Raw genomic sequence first — 17,808 nt, 5'->3', positions numbered from 1 at the left:
AACAGGATATTGTAAAAATTAAGTTACAAATTTTTTTTTTTAAAATATATTTTATTGATTTTTTACAGAGAGGAAGAGAGAGGGATAGAGAGCTAGAAACATCGATGAGAGAGAAACATCGATCAGCTGCCTCCTGCACACCTCCCACTGAGGATGTGCCCGCAACCAAGGTACATGCCCCTGACCGGAATCGAACCCGGGTCCTTTCAGTCCGCAGGCCGACGCTCTATCCACTGAGCCAAACCGGTTTCGGCTAAGTTACAAAATTTTTATTAAAATGTTTCTTACATACGTTATATTGGCTGGGCTGCAAAAATATTCGTGTGGGCTGCAAGTTTAACATGCTTGGTGTAGCCCTAACCAGTTTGGCTCAGTGGATAGAGCTTCGGCCTGCGGACTCAAGGGTCCCGGGTTCGATTCCGGCCAAGGGCATGTACCTTGGTTGCGGGCACATCCCCAGTGGGGGGTGTGCAGGAGGCAGCTGATTGATCTTTCTCTATCATTGATGTGTCTAACTCTCTCTCCCTCTCCCCCTCTAAAAAATCAATAAAATATATTAAAAAAACTCAAAAAACATGCTTGGTGTAGGCAGTGTATAAGGGTTCCCCTTTCTCTACAACCTTGCCAGCATTTGTTATTTGTTGATTTATTGATGATAGCCATTCTGACAGGTGTGAGGTGATACCTCATTGTGGTTTTGATTGCGTTTTCCTAATGATTGGCAGTGATGTTGAGCATCTTTTCATGTCTGTCGGCCATCTGTATGTCCTCTTGGGAGAAATGTCTGGTCATGTCTTGTACGTGTCCTTCACTGTGCAAAGTTTTTAGTGTGATGTAGTCCTATTTATTTATTTATTTATTTTATTTTCCTTGTTCAAGGACATATATCTAAAGAGATACTGCTAAAAGCAGTGTCAGAGAGTTTACTTGCCTATGTTTTCTTCTAGAAGTTTCATAATTTTAGGTCTAACTTAAAACTGTTTTTTAGAGAGGAAGGGACAGGGAAGAAACATCAGTGTGAGAGCAAAACATGGATCGGCTGCCTCCTGGTCACCCCCTACTGGGGATCAAGCCCAAACCTGGGCATGTGTCCTCACTGGGACTCCAGCTGGCAACCTTTCGGTGCATGGGATGACACCCACCGACTGAGCCTCAGTGACTAGGGCCCAGGTCTAACATTAAGTCTGTAATCGATTTTGAGTTTATTTTTGTATACTATGTAAGAAAGTGATCCCGTTTTATTTGTTTGCTTGTATCTGTCCAATTTGTCAACACCACTTATTGAAGAGACTGCCTTTACCCCATTATATATCCTTGTCTCCTTTGTTGTAGGTTAACTGACCATGTAAGCAAGGCTTTGTTTCTGGGCTCTCTATTCCATTCATCTATATCTCTGTTTCTGTGGCAGTACTGTACTATTTTGATTATTGTAGCTTTGTAGTATAGTTTGATACCTCCTACTTTGTTCTTTCTCAAGATCTCTTTGAGTAATTGGGATCTGAGTATTAAATTTTATTTGGAATCATTGTTATAAAAAATAGGTTAGAAATATTGCAAAACTTCATTGTAAATTCCTAGTTTACAAATTGATTTATGCTGTGATTCAGTTTATGTTTTCTGTATGTACATAGTAAAAAATAGCAATTTCTGTATTCATCAATATTACAATCTTTTACTGCTCTGCTATCGCTAATGGAGCTTTTTCATTAGATTTGAAGAGAAAATTAGATAATGAATTCATTCCAGTTAAAAAAAATTAACCTAGATTAAGAAAAAGAAGTAAATTTTGACATCCTCCCTTCAGCTGTCCTTGATAACCACTTATGAGGCTATTCTGCAAACTTATTATAGAATTTGTCATTTGCCAGTGTATAATAGAAAAAAACTATCCTGGGAATGAGCAAGCACATATAACATTTCAAACAGATCAGCTTGTGTACTGCATGTTATACTTAGCTTTTAATGAAACACTTAATTTATTTTTTTATTTTATAGGAATATATTTGTCCCAGATGTGAATCAGGCTTTATTGAAGAAGTGACAGATGATTCCAGGTATTGTACAAGCTCATGAATAAATCAGGCATTCTGTTATCAAAATTACTTTCTCTCAGCATTGTCTGAATGAATAGAAAGAAATTTGTTTTGTAACTTACACTGTCTGCTGAGAGGAAGGTGGGTGGATTTGGAGGGGGAGAAAAGTGACAGAGCGAAAGGAGAAGAAAAATGGGAAGATTTGGAAACTTATGTGATAGTGAGTGTGATGAAATGTTTTATTTCTGATTGTGTGTGACTTGCCTTGGAAACCTATAGCCATAACAGTAAATCTGGTAAATTTTCATTTATTTTCCGAGACTTTAGAGTTCTCTTAGATTATTGATTACTTTTTAGTGACCACTGTTGTTTGAAGGTAAACTGCTGTTGGTGGGCTTGGGAGTAACATCTGACAAAGATATAAAATAAATAGGCTGTTTTCTAGCAAGGAAACTGAGTTGTTATTCTGCATTGAGGAAGCCTTGGGTCCTTATTTTTACTGGAATTATTGCCACCAACTGTATGCCATCTTCCTACTGTAATATTAATAGTTTGTAATGCTTGAAATTGGCTCCTATTGTAATGCTTGAAATTTTTAAAATGTATTTTTATTTATTTCCGAGAGGAAGGGAGAGGGAGAGGGAGAGAGAGAGATAGAAACATCAATGATTGAGTGAGAATCATTGATTGGCTGCCTCCTGCACGCCCCCAACTGGGGATCAAGCCTGCAACCCGGGCATGTGCCCTTGACCAGAATCAAATCCGGGACCCTTCAGTCCACAGGCTGACACTCTATCCACTGAGTCAAACCAGCTAGGGCTTGAAATATTTTTGAAAGTGACTGTATTATACTGGTATATTACTTCTTGGTTAGTATGAATAAAACTATAAAAACTTAAGAAGTAGAATAGCATTGATATGATGGCCTTTTTGGCTAAACATAGTGGCACATTTATTATTTTTTTTATGACTGTAGTTAAATTAGACAGTGGAAGTACTGACGATAAAAATCTGTAATCTGAAGCTTTTAATCTTGATTTGGGGGATTTTAATGGCAGTAAATAATTCCTTTACTGTTGCTCTTGGCAGAATCTAAACTTGAAGGTCCCTTCCACAACCAGGAAAACCTACATATTTTACAGTATGTACTACTAGTTGAACTTTATCAGTGATTGGTGATTTCATATATGAATGAGTTGGAGCTTCTGGGGCAGTAAATGGCATGGAATCTAGTTTGTTATTAGCACTTAAATGTTAATCTAATAATCTTGGTTTTAAATAACATAATACCAACCCTAATAGTATAAAACTAGCATGAGAGCAAAATTAGTAATTATGTGTGGATGGCATGCTAATTTGGGTAGCTTTTTATTTGTGCTATTATAATTGCATCAAATACTTATTTCCAGCATTTAGGCTCTGCATGTGTTAAATAAAGAGCATATTTGCTTTTGGGTGGCAATTATGGGTTTACCTTTCTAAGTTTTTAAATAGTAATCTGGTTTTTTCAACGTAAGAAATATTCAAACCTGTAGAGAATTGTTGTGAGTTTATTTGAGCCACTGTCAACAATTGCCAGGAAGCAAAATCTCAAGGATTGAGAAAATGCTCCAGAGAATGGCAGTTTTTCATCTTACTTTATTTACAATCAAAGGAGAAGGTATTAGTAGGCTACATGAACTCCATTGGTGATAGATTAGGGAGGCGGGAGAAAGCAAAATGGGAAACCTCTGGAATTAGATAAAAAGCAAAATGATAGACATGTACATCTTTTACATAGGTGGTTACAGGAGGGTTAACAGTCAACAATTAACACAATAAAAATAACAGTGAGAATTTGTGGTCACTGGTTGTGCCCCGAGGGGTATGGAGAAAGGGAAGTTATCCTGCCTTACCAAAGGATGCAATAGACAGGCTTAATTAAGTAACGACTGACTTTTGTCTGGGAAGATTCTAGCCTAGGACTTGACTACCCGCCATAAACAGCTTTTAGTTAGAAAGTTTTAATTTCAGACCATCTTCTGTGGTTACTTTAGGTCTCTGTGTTTGTAAGGCTGCCACACAGGCCTCCCCTGAGTTGTCAGGTTTAGTATGTGGCCCCCTTTCATCCACAGTCTAGAGGGCCACCTTGTACATTTTCTTAAGCTTTATAACATTTGTCAGAACAGTGTTGTTGTTTTTATTATCCCTTCTCTATGACTAGCCCTATCATCTTAAAATACTAAGTAAGGAATTTTAAGGAAAGGGGGGATGCTGAGGGGCTTTTAGGGGGAGTAGAACCCCAAAAGATCATTGATGGTTTTAATTACCAAGGGTATTGGAATCCCTGAAACCATGTAATGTGGTAAAGTCAAGAAACAGCCTTGGAATCCTGTCTAGGCTTGAGCAATAAAATGGATGCACAGCCATTCAACTTTTTTTTTAAAGTATGTGGCAGTTCGTTTACTTATTTGGCATCGATTGTAAGGGTACTTTGGGCTTGTTGTACATCTGAAGTATTTTTTACAAAAGCATTTTAAACTTCTGAACCAATACAGGTGTTAAATGGTTTCTAATGAGAAAATTTTAAGGCCTGGGAATGATTACATGGACCTTGGTATTTGCTTTGCGTTTTCACTTCTGGTTTCTGACGAATCAAGATGTGTGTTTCCTTGATAAGCTCAGCACAATGCCCGGATTGGTGTTGTAATTCTGAAAATGAAAGCCATTTATTGTAGTTCGTGGACTTTATATCATTGGGGTGAGTGTGGGTGCGGTTGTGCCACTTACGTGTTTCTTGAAGTAAAAGTTGTCTCCAGTGGTTCTTGTGGTTCTTTTTCCACAGCCCTTCCCCAAAGGCTTAGCCAGTTTTCTCTCTTTGCAAATTTCATGAGGACATTATTTCTCCTGTCTTTGGGAATAGGCTGTTATTTTATGTTTACACATGTGATACTAATTTAACAACTTTTATTTTCAAGTTACCAATATAGAATATGGCATTGCAGTGTTTTCAAAAGTGGTGAATGCTCTGTATAAATGTCTGACACATAAATAAACACTCTATATATACTTGTATGAATAAAATCCAGTCTTGTTTTGGGGGTGGAGGGGGATGTGGAGTATTTACACCAAGGAAATTGATAAACACTACAAATCAGGCCTCCTTCCCCTCTCCTTCCTCCAAACAGCCAATTTTTAAGCATTTACTAGCATACCATAATAGACATTTTTCAGTTATTTTTTTTTTCTCTGTATATAAAGAAACAGACTGTTGAGGACTTTTTCTTTTTTTTTTTTTTTTTAAATATATTTTATTAATATTTTACAGAGAGGAAGGGAGAGGGATAGAGAGCTAGAAACATCGATGAGAGAGAGACATCGATCAGCTGCCTCCTGCACACCTCCCACTGGGGATGTGCCCGCAACCAAGGTACATGCCCTTGACCGGAATCGAACCCGGGACCCTTCAGTCCGCAGGCCGACGCTCTATCCACTGAGCCAAACCGGTTTCAGCTGTTGAGGACTTTTTCAAGTCTGTTACGTACATTCCTTGGGTTCTGGCTAGGAAAGAATTCAGAGCCAAGACCAAACTTTAAGAGAACATTTACTTGTTAAATCACAGAGGTAAAAGTAATTCCTAGAAGAAATGGGCTTAGGAAACAAGTTATAGAGGTAAAGGAAGGGTGGTTGGAGCTTGGGAGTGAGGAAGCTACAGGGTGGGGGTCGGAAAAGGGAAGGAGAAAGGAAAGGAAAAGTCATACTGGTAGGTGCAGGCTTGCTCTCAGGAGGAAGAGCCCTCTGGGTCCTCCAGTTTAAGAGTTTTAAGGGTGGAGATTTTAGGGGAGGTCTCAGGGGAAGATCTTAATAGAATATTCAGTAGCTTTGCAGGTGTGTTCCTCCTAGGTCTAGGTCAGTGGTTGGCAAACTGCGGCTCGAGAGCCACATGCGGCTCTTTGGCCCCTTGAGTGTGGCTCTTCCACAAAATACCATGGCCTGGGTGAGTCTATTTTGAAGAGAAGCGGAGTTAGAAGAAGTTTAAGTTTAAAAAATTTGGCTCTCAAAAGAAATTTCAATCGTTGTACTGTTGATATTTGGCTCTGTTGACTAATGAGTTTGCCGACCACTGGTCTAGGTCTTCACTGATTGATTGGTCTATACCAGGGTAGGGGATCATTATCCAATGCAGCTGGTCCTAAGATTAGCCGTGGCATTATTTCTCTGGTTTTGCTGATTTTCTGGGCCTGGAGCTGAAATACAACTGAGGCCTAAATGTTACCTCTAAGGAGGAAAGGTCTGGGGGTCCAAACTGCATGACCAACAATATGCTAGGAGAGGAAAGGTCACCCTACAATTGTCCGTTGCTAAGCACCTGGGTGTTTCCACCCTAGTGACCTTATTCTGTACCTGGCCCATTGTCCTCCTCTGCTCTTGCCTGTCTGCCTACCACACTATTATTCAAATAACCTGCTCCCTTGTTAATCTAGCCTTCTATTTTTTTTTTTTAATCTCACCCAAGGATATTTTTCCATTGCTTTTAGATAGCGTGGAAGGGAGGTGGAGGGGAGGGGGGGGAAACATTGTTGTGAGAAAGACTCGTGGATGGGTTGCTTCCTGCAGGTGCCCCTACCAGGGCTGGGATGGAGCCTGCAACCGAGGTATGTGTCCTTAACCGGAATCCAACCCACAACCTTTTGGTGCATGGGCCGATGCTCTAACCATTGAGTAACCGGCCAGGGCTTAGCCTTCTATTTTAACTAAATCCCAGTTCCTTTTAACTTTCCTCTTTAAGTTTAACTGCCTCTCCTCCTCAACTCCCCCCATACCTTTCAAGCCTTCTGAAAGAGAGAACCATCATTTTTAATGGTAAAGGTGAACTTTTTCAAAGGTAACTTAGTAGGCAATCAAACAAGAACGGCCAGGTTTGCTTTGCCTGGTAAGCACTAGATCCTGTTAGCTGCTACTTCATCACTCCTAGGCTTTTGAGTGTCAGAGGGAAAGCAATACACTAAGTCCCTTTTGTTTACACACCAGAAGATTAAGTTTCCTTAAATTCCAAAGGAAGTTCGGGAGATTAACTTTCAGATAGGAAACTTCATATGCTGAGCAGGCTGAGAAAAGGAAAAAGAAAAAAATCATGTCACCCTCAAGCATTTCCATCAAGGGAAGAAATTTTAAATCATATCTCACACCCATTTCTTCATGCAAAATAAAGCACTTGAACGGAGTGCAAGCCAATTTTTATTTTTTTATTTTATTATTTTTCTAAAAATATATTTTATTGATTTTTTACAGAGAGGAAGGGAGAGGGATAGAGAGTTAGAAACATCGATGAGAGAGAAACATCGATCAGCTGCCTCCTGCACACCCCCTACTGGGGATGTGCCCGCAACCCAGGTACATGCCCTTGATCGGAATCGAACCTGGGACCCTTGAGTCCACAGGCCGACGCTCTATCCACTGAGCCAAACCGGTTAGGGCCAATTTTTATTTTTAAAAGGTTGCCCTAAGGCTGTCTTCTTGAACTTCAAAGCACACTTTATAATTACCTATCAAAGGAAACTCAACATTTCACCCCAGTCTTCTTCAGCTTGTATTACCACTTTTTTTAAAAAAAAAAAAAATATATATATATATCTTTATTGATGTCAGAGAGGAAGAGATATAGAAACATCAATGATGAGAGAGAATCATTGATTGGCTGCCTCCTGCATGTCCCCTTCTGGGGATCAAGCTTGCAACCTAGGCATGTGCCCTTGACCAGAATTGAACCTGAGACCCTTCAGTCCTCAGGCTGATGCTCTATCCACTGAGCCAAACCAGCTAGGGCTTGTGTTACCACTTTTAACTGTTAATAAACCACATTAATTTTAAACTGATTATTGTGTTTGGACACTCTCCACTGAATTAAATAGAAATGATTTTTTTTTATGTACAAGCTGAAGTAAAGTGGGTCATTTTCTTTACCCTTCATTGATTTTATTTTTTGTAATTTCTGTCATTTTGGAGACACAGCAGCTCAGTTCCCTCATTTCTTAAAAGAATAGTGTTTTGGCAATGAAAGGATAAAAAGAAATCCGGGATTTTATCAGGGCGTGTGCCCAGCAATGATATCATTTGATAGTGGGTTGTGAGCTTGACTGCAACTTGTTTGGTTTGTTTTAAGGAAAGTAAAGGGCTAAAATATTATTTGCTAAACTCAGGCCACACTGTTAACCAATGTAATTAATTCAGTGTTGTTTAAACCCTTCATTTTCTTAACAAGTTTTCCATAACCTGGAATTAACTAGCTAAGTGCTTCTTATTATCAACCTCCCTGCCACTGTAGGCACTGCTCATGTCTATTTGAGAAAAGCATTTGTTCACAAACCATAGTTTTCCAGCCTGGCTAGTTTTCTCTCATGAATACAAACAAAATGTTCTACACATGGAAACATGACATGTTTGTTTCTATTTTGACTCCAAGCTCATATTTCAGGAGTGGGGAGCAGTTCCTGTCTGGCTAAAAAGTTCTCAGAACTGCCTTCTCTCCACCTTAACTGTACCCACAGTGCTGAACCCTCCATCTAGAGGGAACCCCCTTCCTCTGCCAAGCAAGACCAATTCTGCAGCACCCTCCCCAATTTCCTGGATGAAACTGACATGTCTTTTTCTTGCTCCACCCTGGAGCACCTATCACCACCCCCACCACCACCACCATCCTCACTCTGTCAAGGACTTTCTGTGGTGCCAAGCACGGTTCCACGTGTTCTACGTGTGTTAAGTAATCTTCACCAACTACCCTATTATAAGTGCCATTATTGTTCCCACTTGATACACTAGGGCACTGAGGCACTGAGAGGTTGGTGCTTGAAGTCACTCAGCTGGTAGACGACAGAGCAGGACCCCTCCAGGGACTGTGCACTCAAGTGCTCTGCCATCGCTCCTGCTTCATTGAGCTAGTTAGCTACATAGTTGTTTCTCCGATGTTTACACATGTGATACTAATTTAACAGCTTTTAGTTTCAGGATATCAATATAGAATATGGCATTGCGGGGTTTGCCAAAAGTGATGAGTGGTCTGTACAATGTCTACATACTACATACACTTGTATTAATAACATACAGTCTTTGCCCTCTGAATTTATATATATGAAAGGAGGGACAGGTAGAAATGGATGAGACAAATTGTAGATATTTACAATACAAAGTAGAATTTGAATCAAAGTCAGAGTGTAGAGGAGTGTGGGGGAATCTCATTTGGTTGGTGAGTTCAGAAGAGACTTAATGGAAGAGATTACATTTGAGATGGGCCCTGAAGGATGGGTAGGATAATCAAAGAATAGGAGAAGAAAAAAATATTTATTGAGCCTTTTATAATGTGCTAAATTTAGTAACAGACTTCTTACATTACTGCATCTTAAAAATATATTTTTATTGATTTCAGAGAGGAAGGGGGAGAGAGAGAGAAACATCAGTGATGAGAGAGAATCATTGATTGGCTGCCTCCTGCATGCCCCCTGCTAGGGATCAAACCTGCAACTCTGGCATATGCCCTTGACCGGACTCAAATCCGGGACCCTTCAGTCCACAGGCTGATGCTCTATCCACTGAGCCTAACGAGCTCTAGGGCCTTACATTACTACATTTAATCATAGCCAAGAAATATTAACTATTGTCTCAAACTTATTTATTTGGTGGTTGAATGGCTTTTTAATGAAATATTATTTTGAGAATCTTCTTGCCCTCTTTGAGGATAAATGTTTTTGTTTTTTTCTTTTGCTAAGTCAAATTTCAATTGCCTTGTTGGCTCTCTGTAGGTCCTTTTCTGTGGTGACCCTTTACCTCAATTTTCCACTTGATTTTGTTGTTATAATTTAAATTATTTATTTATTGATTGATTTTAGAGAGAGAGATGGTGGAGGTTGAGAGGGAGGGAGGTGGGGGGGGAGAGAGAGAGAGAGAGAGAAAGAGAGAGAGAGAGAGAGAGAGAGAGACCCATATGTTGCTCCACCACTCACTGGTTGATTCTTGTATATGCCCTGACCAGGGATCTAACCCACAACCCTGGCGCATTGGAACGACACTTTAACCAGCTGAGCTACCTGGCCAGGGCTGTAGTTACAGGTTTTTTTTGTTTTGTTTGTTTTTTTAAAATATATTTTTATTGATTTCAGAGGAAGGGAGAGGGAGAGAGATAGAAACATCAATGATGAGAGAAAATCATTGATTGGCTGCCTCCTGAACACCCCACACTGAGATTTGAGCCCACAACCGGGCATGTGCTTTGACTGGGAATCGAACCCATGACCTCCTGGTTCATAGGTTGATGCTCAACCACTGAGCCACGCCAGCCGGGCTGCAGTTACAGTTTTTTATAGATTAATCCACATGCCGGTTGGTCATAGTTTCTTTGTAGGTGTCAGGTTGAGATGAGTTATTTTTCCTTATTGGGCTGTGTTCTCATTGCACCATTCTTGCTTAAGCTTCTGAGAGGGACGCTTGTTTCTGGGAATAGAATCACTTACTCCCTTTTCTCTTTAGTTTTTTAGGTGGTGGTGGCAACCGGATGGACAATAGCACATCAACACATTTTACAGAGGTGAGTTTTCCTTTGGGTGTAGGGATGCTTCAGGTAGTGGGTGGATGTTAAAGTCATGACATATTTTCACATCTCCGAGCAGCAAAACATCAGAATGGAAAGGGAAAATGTGGACAAGGTTAGCCCTTAGAATAGTTTGTGTTTTTAGCAGCTGGGGCTTTGGCATATTACTTTTGGTAAAGCTTTGATTAGAGTAATAGCCTCTGTTTTAAACCTGACAGTATTTTGAATTCTGTTTTACTGTGTGTAATGGTGTGAAAATAAAAAGCTTGTGCTTTTGAAATAACAGTGTTGCAGATTCTGCTTTAGTGGCATGATGGCCAAGTAAAGAGCAGGCCAGAATGAATTGTTTTTTGTTTTTTAAATATATTTTATTGATTTTTTACAGAGAGGAAGGGAGAGGGAGAGAGAGTTAGAAACATTGATGAGAGAGAAACATCAATCAGCTGCCTCCTGCACACCCCCTACTGGGGATGTGCCCGCTACCAAGGTACATGCCCTTGATCGGAATCGAACCTGGGACCCTTGAGTCCACAGGCCGATGCTCTATCCACTGAGCCAAACCGGCTAGGGCCGGAATGAATTGTTAATAGAAGTCATACTAAGGCACGGTGTTCAACTTTACACAGAGGAACTGGTTTCTAGAAATTACCCTAATGAACATGGTAGTTTGACATAACTGGAATTAGGGGGCCAGATTAAGGGTAAGATATTTACTTGTCTTCCAGATCTCAGGATGGGAACTATAATTAATTTCCAGTTCTTTATATAATGCAGCATCCATATTTTGAGGGGTGGGCAGGAAATCTTAACTGTCACTTGAAAATAAGGCATTAGTATGCATCCTTGTATACATTTTTTAATAAATTTAGAGTAATTTTCTTTTTTCAACTTTATGGACTTAAAATCTCATTTAGTTTCTTTTTGACCATTTTAACCATTTTAATTTTATTTTTGTGATTAATATTTTGATCTTCACTTGAGGGAGGATATGTTTATTGATTTTAGAGAGAGAGGAAGGGAGGGGGAGAGAAAGATTGGTTGCCTCTTTATCAGTGCCTTTACTGGGAATCGAATCCAACCAACTGAACTATACCGGCCAGGGCTTAACCATTTTTAAGTGTACAGTTCAGTGGCATTACATACTCTGTTTTTAAACTGTTAGTCTGTAGCCTACCAGCTCTGCCTACAAAAAACACTGGTTGTTTTTGCTCCTGTTGCCATAGTACTTGACTCTAGAAAACTAACAGATGCTAAAAAAAAAAAAAAAATAAAAGTTAAACCCCATAATCAGAATTTCTTTGTGTTTCAGGATTACATTAGCCTTTTCCAGAGATAGCTCAAGTACCTTGTCTAGCAAAATTTTTAGTATTTATATGTGTGTACATCTTGGTACATGGGTACAAGATGTCTTTGAACTCACATTTTAATTTTTTCACTTTATGGATTGAAAAACATTATTTAAAATTTATTCTGTTTGCCAGGCCTGGAAGTCTTTTCTGATTTTAGTATTTTCCTTCTGTGTGTGCTATTTTCTTGATAACACAGGTTGTCACTTATTGATTATACTATGCAGGAAAAACTTCACCTGATTTTTTTTAAGTGTTAGTTCTCTTTTAGGAAATGGAAATACATTGGTTTGTCAGTTTTGTAGATATGACTCACCAGGAAGAGATGTATTAAGACGAAAAATAAATGTATGTAGTCAGTTTCCTAACTTTAGTAATGCTAAATCTGACACTGATGGCATGAGCTATTCTTTAGGTGTGAAAATAATTTTGCTGAGTCATAACCTGTTCTTTAGAGTTTGTAGCAATGCCTAGTTTTCTCTGTAGAATTCCCTTGTCATCATGCATGGATATTTTAGTTTTCTCCTTTTTAAGTGATATTTTACATTTAAAAAAATCTGTCTGTATAATATTATAGAAGTTACCAGGGTGGTTTTTTGTGTGTGTGTATTATGTTAATCCTAACCTGAGGATATTTTTCCCCCATTGATTTAAAAAAAATATATATAATTTTACTGATTTCAAAAAGAAAGGAAGAAGGAGAGAGAGAGAAACATCAATGATGAGAGAGAATCATTGATTGGCTGCCTCTTGCACGCTCCCTACCGGGTGAGTGCACTGACTGGGAATCAAACCATGACCTCCTGGTTCATAGGTCAACGCTCAACCACTGAGCCACACCGGTAGAGGCCCCATTGATTTTTAGAGAGAGTGGAAGGGTGTGAGGGAGAGAAAGGAAGAGAGAAAAACATTGACGTGAAAGAGACACATCAACTGGTTGCCTCCTGTATGAGTCCTGACCATGGCCGGAGATCCAACCTGCAACGCAGGCATGTGCCCTTGACCAGGAATTGAACCTGAGACCCTTTGGTGCTCAGGCTGATGCTCTAACCACTGAGCAAGGCTGGCCAGCACATTGTCAAGGGTTTTAAAAAATCAGCTAATTAGTCTATATAGAGTGCTTTAACAGCACTCTGCTAAAAGTAGGGACGAGAAGGAAATATCATGGTTACATTGCCTACAAGGAATTTATAATTTTGTTGGAGAAGTGCAAACACGTATGAAACAAATAAGTAAACAAGAAAGAGTATAATAAAATTATTGTGGTGCCTGGCCAGGTTACTCAGTTGTTTAGAACATTGTCCCGATGTGCCAAGGTTGCGGGTTTGATCCCCGGTCAGAGCACATACAAGAATCAACCAATGAATGCATAAATGAGTGGAATAACAAATCAATTTCTCTCTCTCTCTCTCTCTTTCTCAATCTCAATCAAATAAAAATAAAAATTACTGTGGGGTCTATGTGACACACACAGTAGGGAGAGATTATATTAGGTGAGCTGCAGTCTTTGTAAAGTCTTTAGGAGGAGAGGTCAAATGACCTAGTGATACGCTTGGAATCAAATTGCCTGGGTTCAGATCTTGGGCCTACCACGTATTTACTGGATATGTGACCTGGACAAAATTACTTCAGATCTCTCTGTACATGTTTTCTCATCTATAAATTGGGGAAAATAATACCTCATGGGATTGTTGTGAGGGTTAAGTGAGTTAATACATGTCGGGTGTGTAGGCCAATGTGCCTGCCACATAGAGAGTGCTTTATAAATTTTTGCCATTATTAAGACTTCATGCAGAAGGTAAAACAAGGCTTTCTTCAAGTACCAGATACTTGAAGGGTAGGTGGAATTTAGATAAGCAAAGAGGTGAGAAAAAGATAATATTTATAGCTATAAGGTTTTATACTCATGTCCCTGAAGAAAAAAACTTAGAAAGTTATATATAGAAACCAAAGTTATTCTTTTCCATATTTTAGTTGGTAATTTCAGCAGAGACTTGGGTTCATTTTTGCTTTTTTCTTCAGCCAGAGCTGCTTGTGCAATAAAAAGGTTATTTTCTATAATTAGCATTTACTAATAGCTGAATTATTAAAATATTAGATATATTAGAAAAGGCTTAGTCCAAGCAAAATTTCAAACAGAATCAGTATTTTTTTTTTTAAAAGTGAATCTGAGGTGGGGAGATGGAGAGAGTGGGTAAGGATGGAGTGAAGAAGCTGGTTGCCAGTTAATCTGTGAGAGTTAGTGGAGAGTGAATTATAAAAATGTTGGTAGCAGTTTGTAGAGAGATGACATTGCTCTACTGAGGTCTCTGATAACCTGGGAATTGAGCCCATGGCTACCTGAGGGTTTCATTGATTATTTGAAAGCTTCTGACCATGACCTGGTGCCAGTGAGACATCTGATCTGAGAGTCTCAACTTACTGGAATGGATCACTTCATTGCAGGAATGGCTGTGGCTGCTGTTTCAGATTAGCAGAATATAAGATAGATAGATGGCTTCCTAGAAAAAGAACACCCAGTATACACAAAAGGGAAGGGAGCACTGAGCAGTCTGTTTTATATTTATTTAAATAAAATTGGTTTTATATATGTAGCATTATAATGGTAATTCTAAAAGGCATTAAACAACATCTGGTCCTAGCTGGTTTGGCTCAGTGGATAGAGCGTCGGCCTGTGGACTGAACGGTCCCAGGTTCGATTCTGGTCAAGGGCACATGCCTGGGTTGCAGGTTCGATCCCCCAGTGGGGGAATGTGCAGGAGGCAGCCAATCAGTGATTCTCTCTCATCGATGTTTCTGTCTCTCTCTCTCCCTCTCCCTTCCTCTCTGAAATCAATATAAATATATTTTTTAAAAAATCTGGAGCTCCCTTTCTAAGAGCTCCCTTTCTTCATACATTTTCTTCAGGTTTTGTCCTGAGGCATAGATACTGAAAGATGTTATAACAACATTAAGGAGATTTTTAAAAATGAAAAAATCCCCCATATTCTCATTTTAGTTTTACCCATATTCTCATTACCTTATTTTAGTTTTATGTTTTTTATATAATACTTTAGATTTCTCACATGCATTCTTCCTGTTTTCAGATGCAGGCATAGGAGTATACCATGTTGTATTTCTGCTTTAAAAATTTTACTTAGGATTATATCAGATCTTTTTTCTTGTCTCTCCATAGTTTATAAGAATTATATTTCATATTCTTTTATGTTTGTACTATATTTACTAAACTGTCACCCTGTGTTAGACATGTCTAGTTATATGTGATGGTTGATACTTCATCATTCCACCTCTGAAGAACATATTGAAAAATAAAACATAGAAGCTAGACAGATGGCAATAAAAATTTAGTTTTTATTTTACCTAATTGGAGAACACAGTTGATCTGTGGCCAAATAGACATTCTAAGTCTATACAGGATGACCCTGAGAATTAGAGGCTGCAGAGCCAGCACAAAAACTTACAACCACTTCTTTTGCATCTGTGCAGCTTTCTAGTGCATGAACTCTGTCCATTGGAGAGATGGGAATTAGCAGAGATGAGGCTCTTGCCACTCACCGATCAGAAGCATCACTGCTTTGGCAGGGAAAAGTAATGAGGTCAGAGGTGGAAATGAGAGATCTTCACTTTTGGGTATTGCAATTTAAGCCTATAGTTAGCAGGGGTGTGGGAGTAGTGTCTGTGGCAGTAGGGGTAGAAGATGTGCCAGTCATCTGTGAGGGCAGTTTTACTTCTGCCCTCTCCTTTACTAGCTCATGCTCTTGTGTGTGTGCTCCTGGGGCCTGTGGAGAAGGTTCTCAATAATCAAGAAAAATATTAAGTTAAATTAAATAGAATTCTACCAATTTCAACTTACACAAATGACAATTTTAAATTATTAGATATATAATAAGAAGTTCAGGATTTTAAACTATCCTTTCTGTTTGCTGTTCTTCTTATTCTCAGACATAAGGAGCACTCATTGGAAAGAAAGAACCAAAACTGTCAGTTCACAGTTAACATGATCTTTTATGTTGAAAACTTGATGAATTCCATTAAAAAGCTGTTAGAAATAGTAAGTGTAATCAAGGTTGCAGAATATAAGAAAACATATAGAAAATTAGTTGTATTTTTACATATTAGCAGCAGTTAGAAATTAAAATTTTTAAAAATACCATTTACAATAGCATAAAAATACGAAATACTTTTGCTTTCAGAAAAAATGTATAAGACCTGAGCATGGAGAACTACAAAATGTTACTTAAAGAAATTAAAGGTCACCTAGATAAAAGGAGAAATATATCTTGCTTGTGGAACAGAAGACAATATTGTTAGGATGTCATTTGTGAATTCAGTATAATTCCAGTGAAGATCCCAGTCAGTGTTTTGGTAAATATTGAAAATTAGATTTATAAAATTCATATGGAAATGCAAAGTATATAGAATAGTTAACACACCTTTGATAAAGAAGAAAAATATTAGAGGACTAATACTATCTGATTTCAAGGCTTATTATGAAGCTACTAGGGGCCCAGTGCACAAATTCATGCACCTTGAAAGGAACTGTGGGCCACAGGGCTGCAGTGGGCACAGGGGCGGGTCTCGGCCCATCCTCCACGCCCCTGCCCGGACCCTCCCGCCACAGCCCCCCAATCCCCTGTCTGCCAGCAGCCTAGTTCTTGCTGCCGCCGCCACTCCCACATGCTGATGGCACCGGCCCCGCTCGCACCCACTGATGGAGCTAGCCCCCCTTGCACCCGCTGATGGCATAGAGTGATTGGGGCTGGTGCTGTCAGTGGGTTTGAGCGCCAGGCGGGACCATGGTGTGCAAGAGCAAAGAATTTTAAGTAACCACCAGAGGCTCGCCCCGATAACAGCGACTGGCGGGGCGCCTTAGTCTGGCACCCCTGCTCACCTCCTCTACCATTCCTTCATGGCCGATGCCCGCCATGTTCCACGCATGACACCTGGAGGTTAGCCCTTGTCATTGCGACTGGTTGTTCAGTTGTTCTGCTGTTCTGTCTATTTGCATATTAGGGTCTTATATATATAGATTAGAGGCCCGGTGCACAAAATTTGTGCACTGGAGGGGAGGGTGTCCCTCAGCCCAGCCTGGACTCTTTCCAATCTAGGACCCCTCGGGGGATGTCTGACTGCCGGTTTAGGCCCAATTAGGCCTAAACCGGCAGACGGACATCCCTCTCACAATCCGGGACTGCTGGCTCCCAACCGCTCGCCTGCCTGCCAGCCTGATCACCCACTAACCACTCCCCTGCCAGCCGTATCAACGCCTTAATGCTCCCCTGACGGCCCAATTGCCCCCAACTGCCCTCCCCTGCTGGCCTGGTAACTCCCAACTTCTTTCCCCTGCCAGCCCAGTCGCTCTTAACTGCCCTCCCCTGCCAGCCCGGTCGCTCTTAACTGCCCTCCACTGCCAGCCCGGTCACCCCCAACTGCTCTCCCCTGCAGGCCTGGTTGCCCCCAACTGCCCTCCCCTGCAGGCCTGGTCCCCCCTCAACTGCCTTCCCCTGCCAGCCTAGTCGCCCCTAACTGCCCTCCGCTGCTGGCCTGGTTGCCCCTAACTGCCCTCCCCTGCAGGCCTGGTCGCCTCCAACTGTCCTCCCCTGCTGGCCTGGTCCCTGCCAGCCCGATCACCCCCAAGTGCCTTCCTCTGCCGGCCTGGTCGCCCCTAACTGCCCTCCCCTGCCGGCCTGGTTGCCCCCAACTGCCCTCCCCTGCTGGCCTGGTCGCCCCCAACTGCCCTCCCCTGGTGGCCTGATCGCTCACAAATAACCTCCCCTGCTGGCCATCTTGTAGCGGCTATCTTTGACTACATGAGGTGGCCATCTTGTGCGAGGGCATGAGGGTCAATTTGCATATTATCTCTTTATTA

General features: G+C 40.5%; 1 protein-coding gene across 4 annotated transcripts in view; it reads left to right on the top strand.

Moving 5' to 3' along the window:
- Nucleotides 1–17,808, top strand: part of RNF115 (ring finger protein 115) — a 79,726-nt gene that overhangs the window by 35,552 nt on the left and 26,366 nt on the right. For 2 of the 4 annotated variants that reach the window (XR_013959428.1, XM_080648136.1), the window contains exons 2-3: nt 1,996–2,054; nt 10,533–10,590. Coding sequence is in view for 3 of the 4 variants with exons in the window: in XM_080648136.1 (XP_080504262.1) it covers nt 1,996–2,054; nt 10,533–10,590 (117 nt within the window). In the remaining variant the exon portion in view is untranslated. Of the gene's footprint in view, nt 1–1,995; nt 2,055–3,122; nt 3,175–10,532; nt 10,591–17,808 lie in introns of all 4 variants that reach the window. The other 2 variants (XM_080648137.1, XM_080648138.1) reach the window with 2 other exon arrangements.

This window comes from Plecotus auritus, assembly GCF_963455305.1.
Source record: "Plecotus auritus genome assembly, chromosome: 12".
NCBI classification, from domain to species: Eukaryota; Metazoa; Chordata; class Mammalia; order Chiroptera; family Vespertilionidae; genus Plecotus; species Plecotus auritus.
This window is presented reverse-complemented; position numbering and strand designations above follow the sequence as displayed.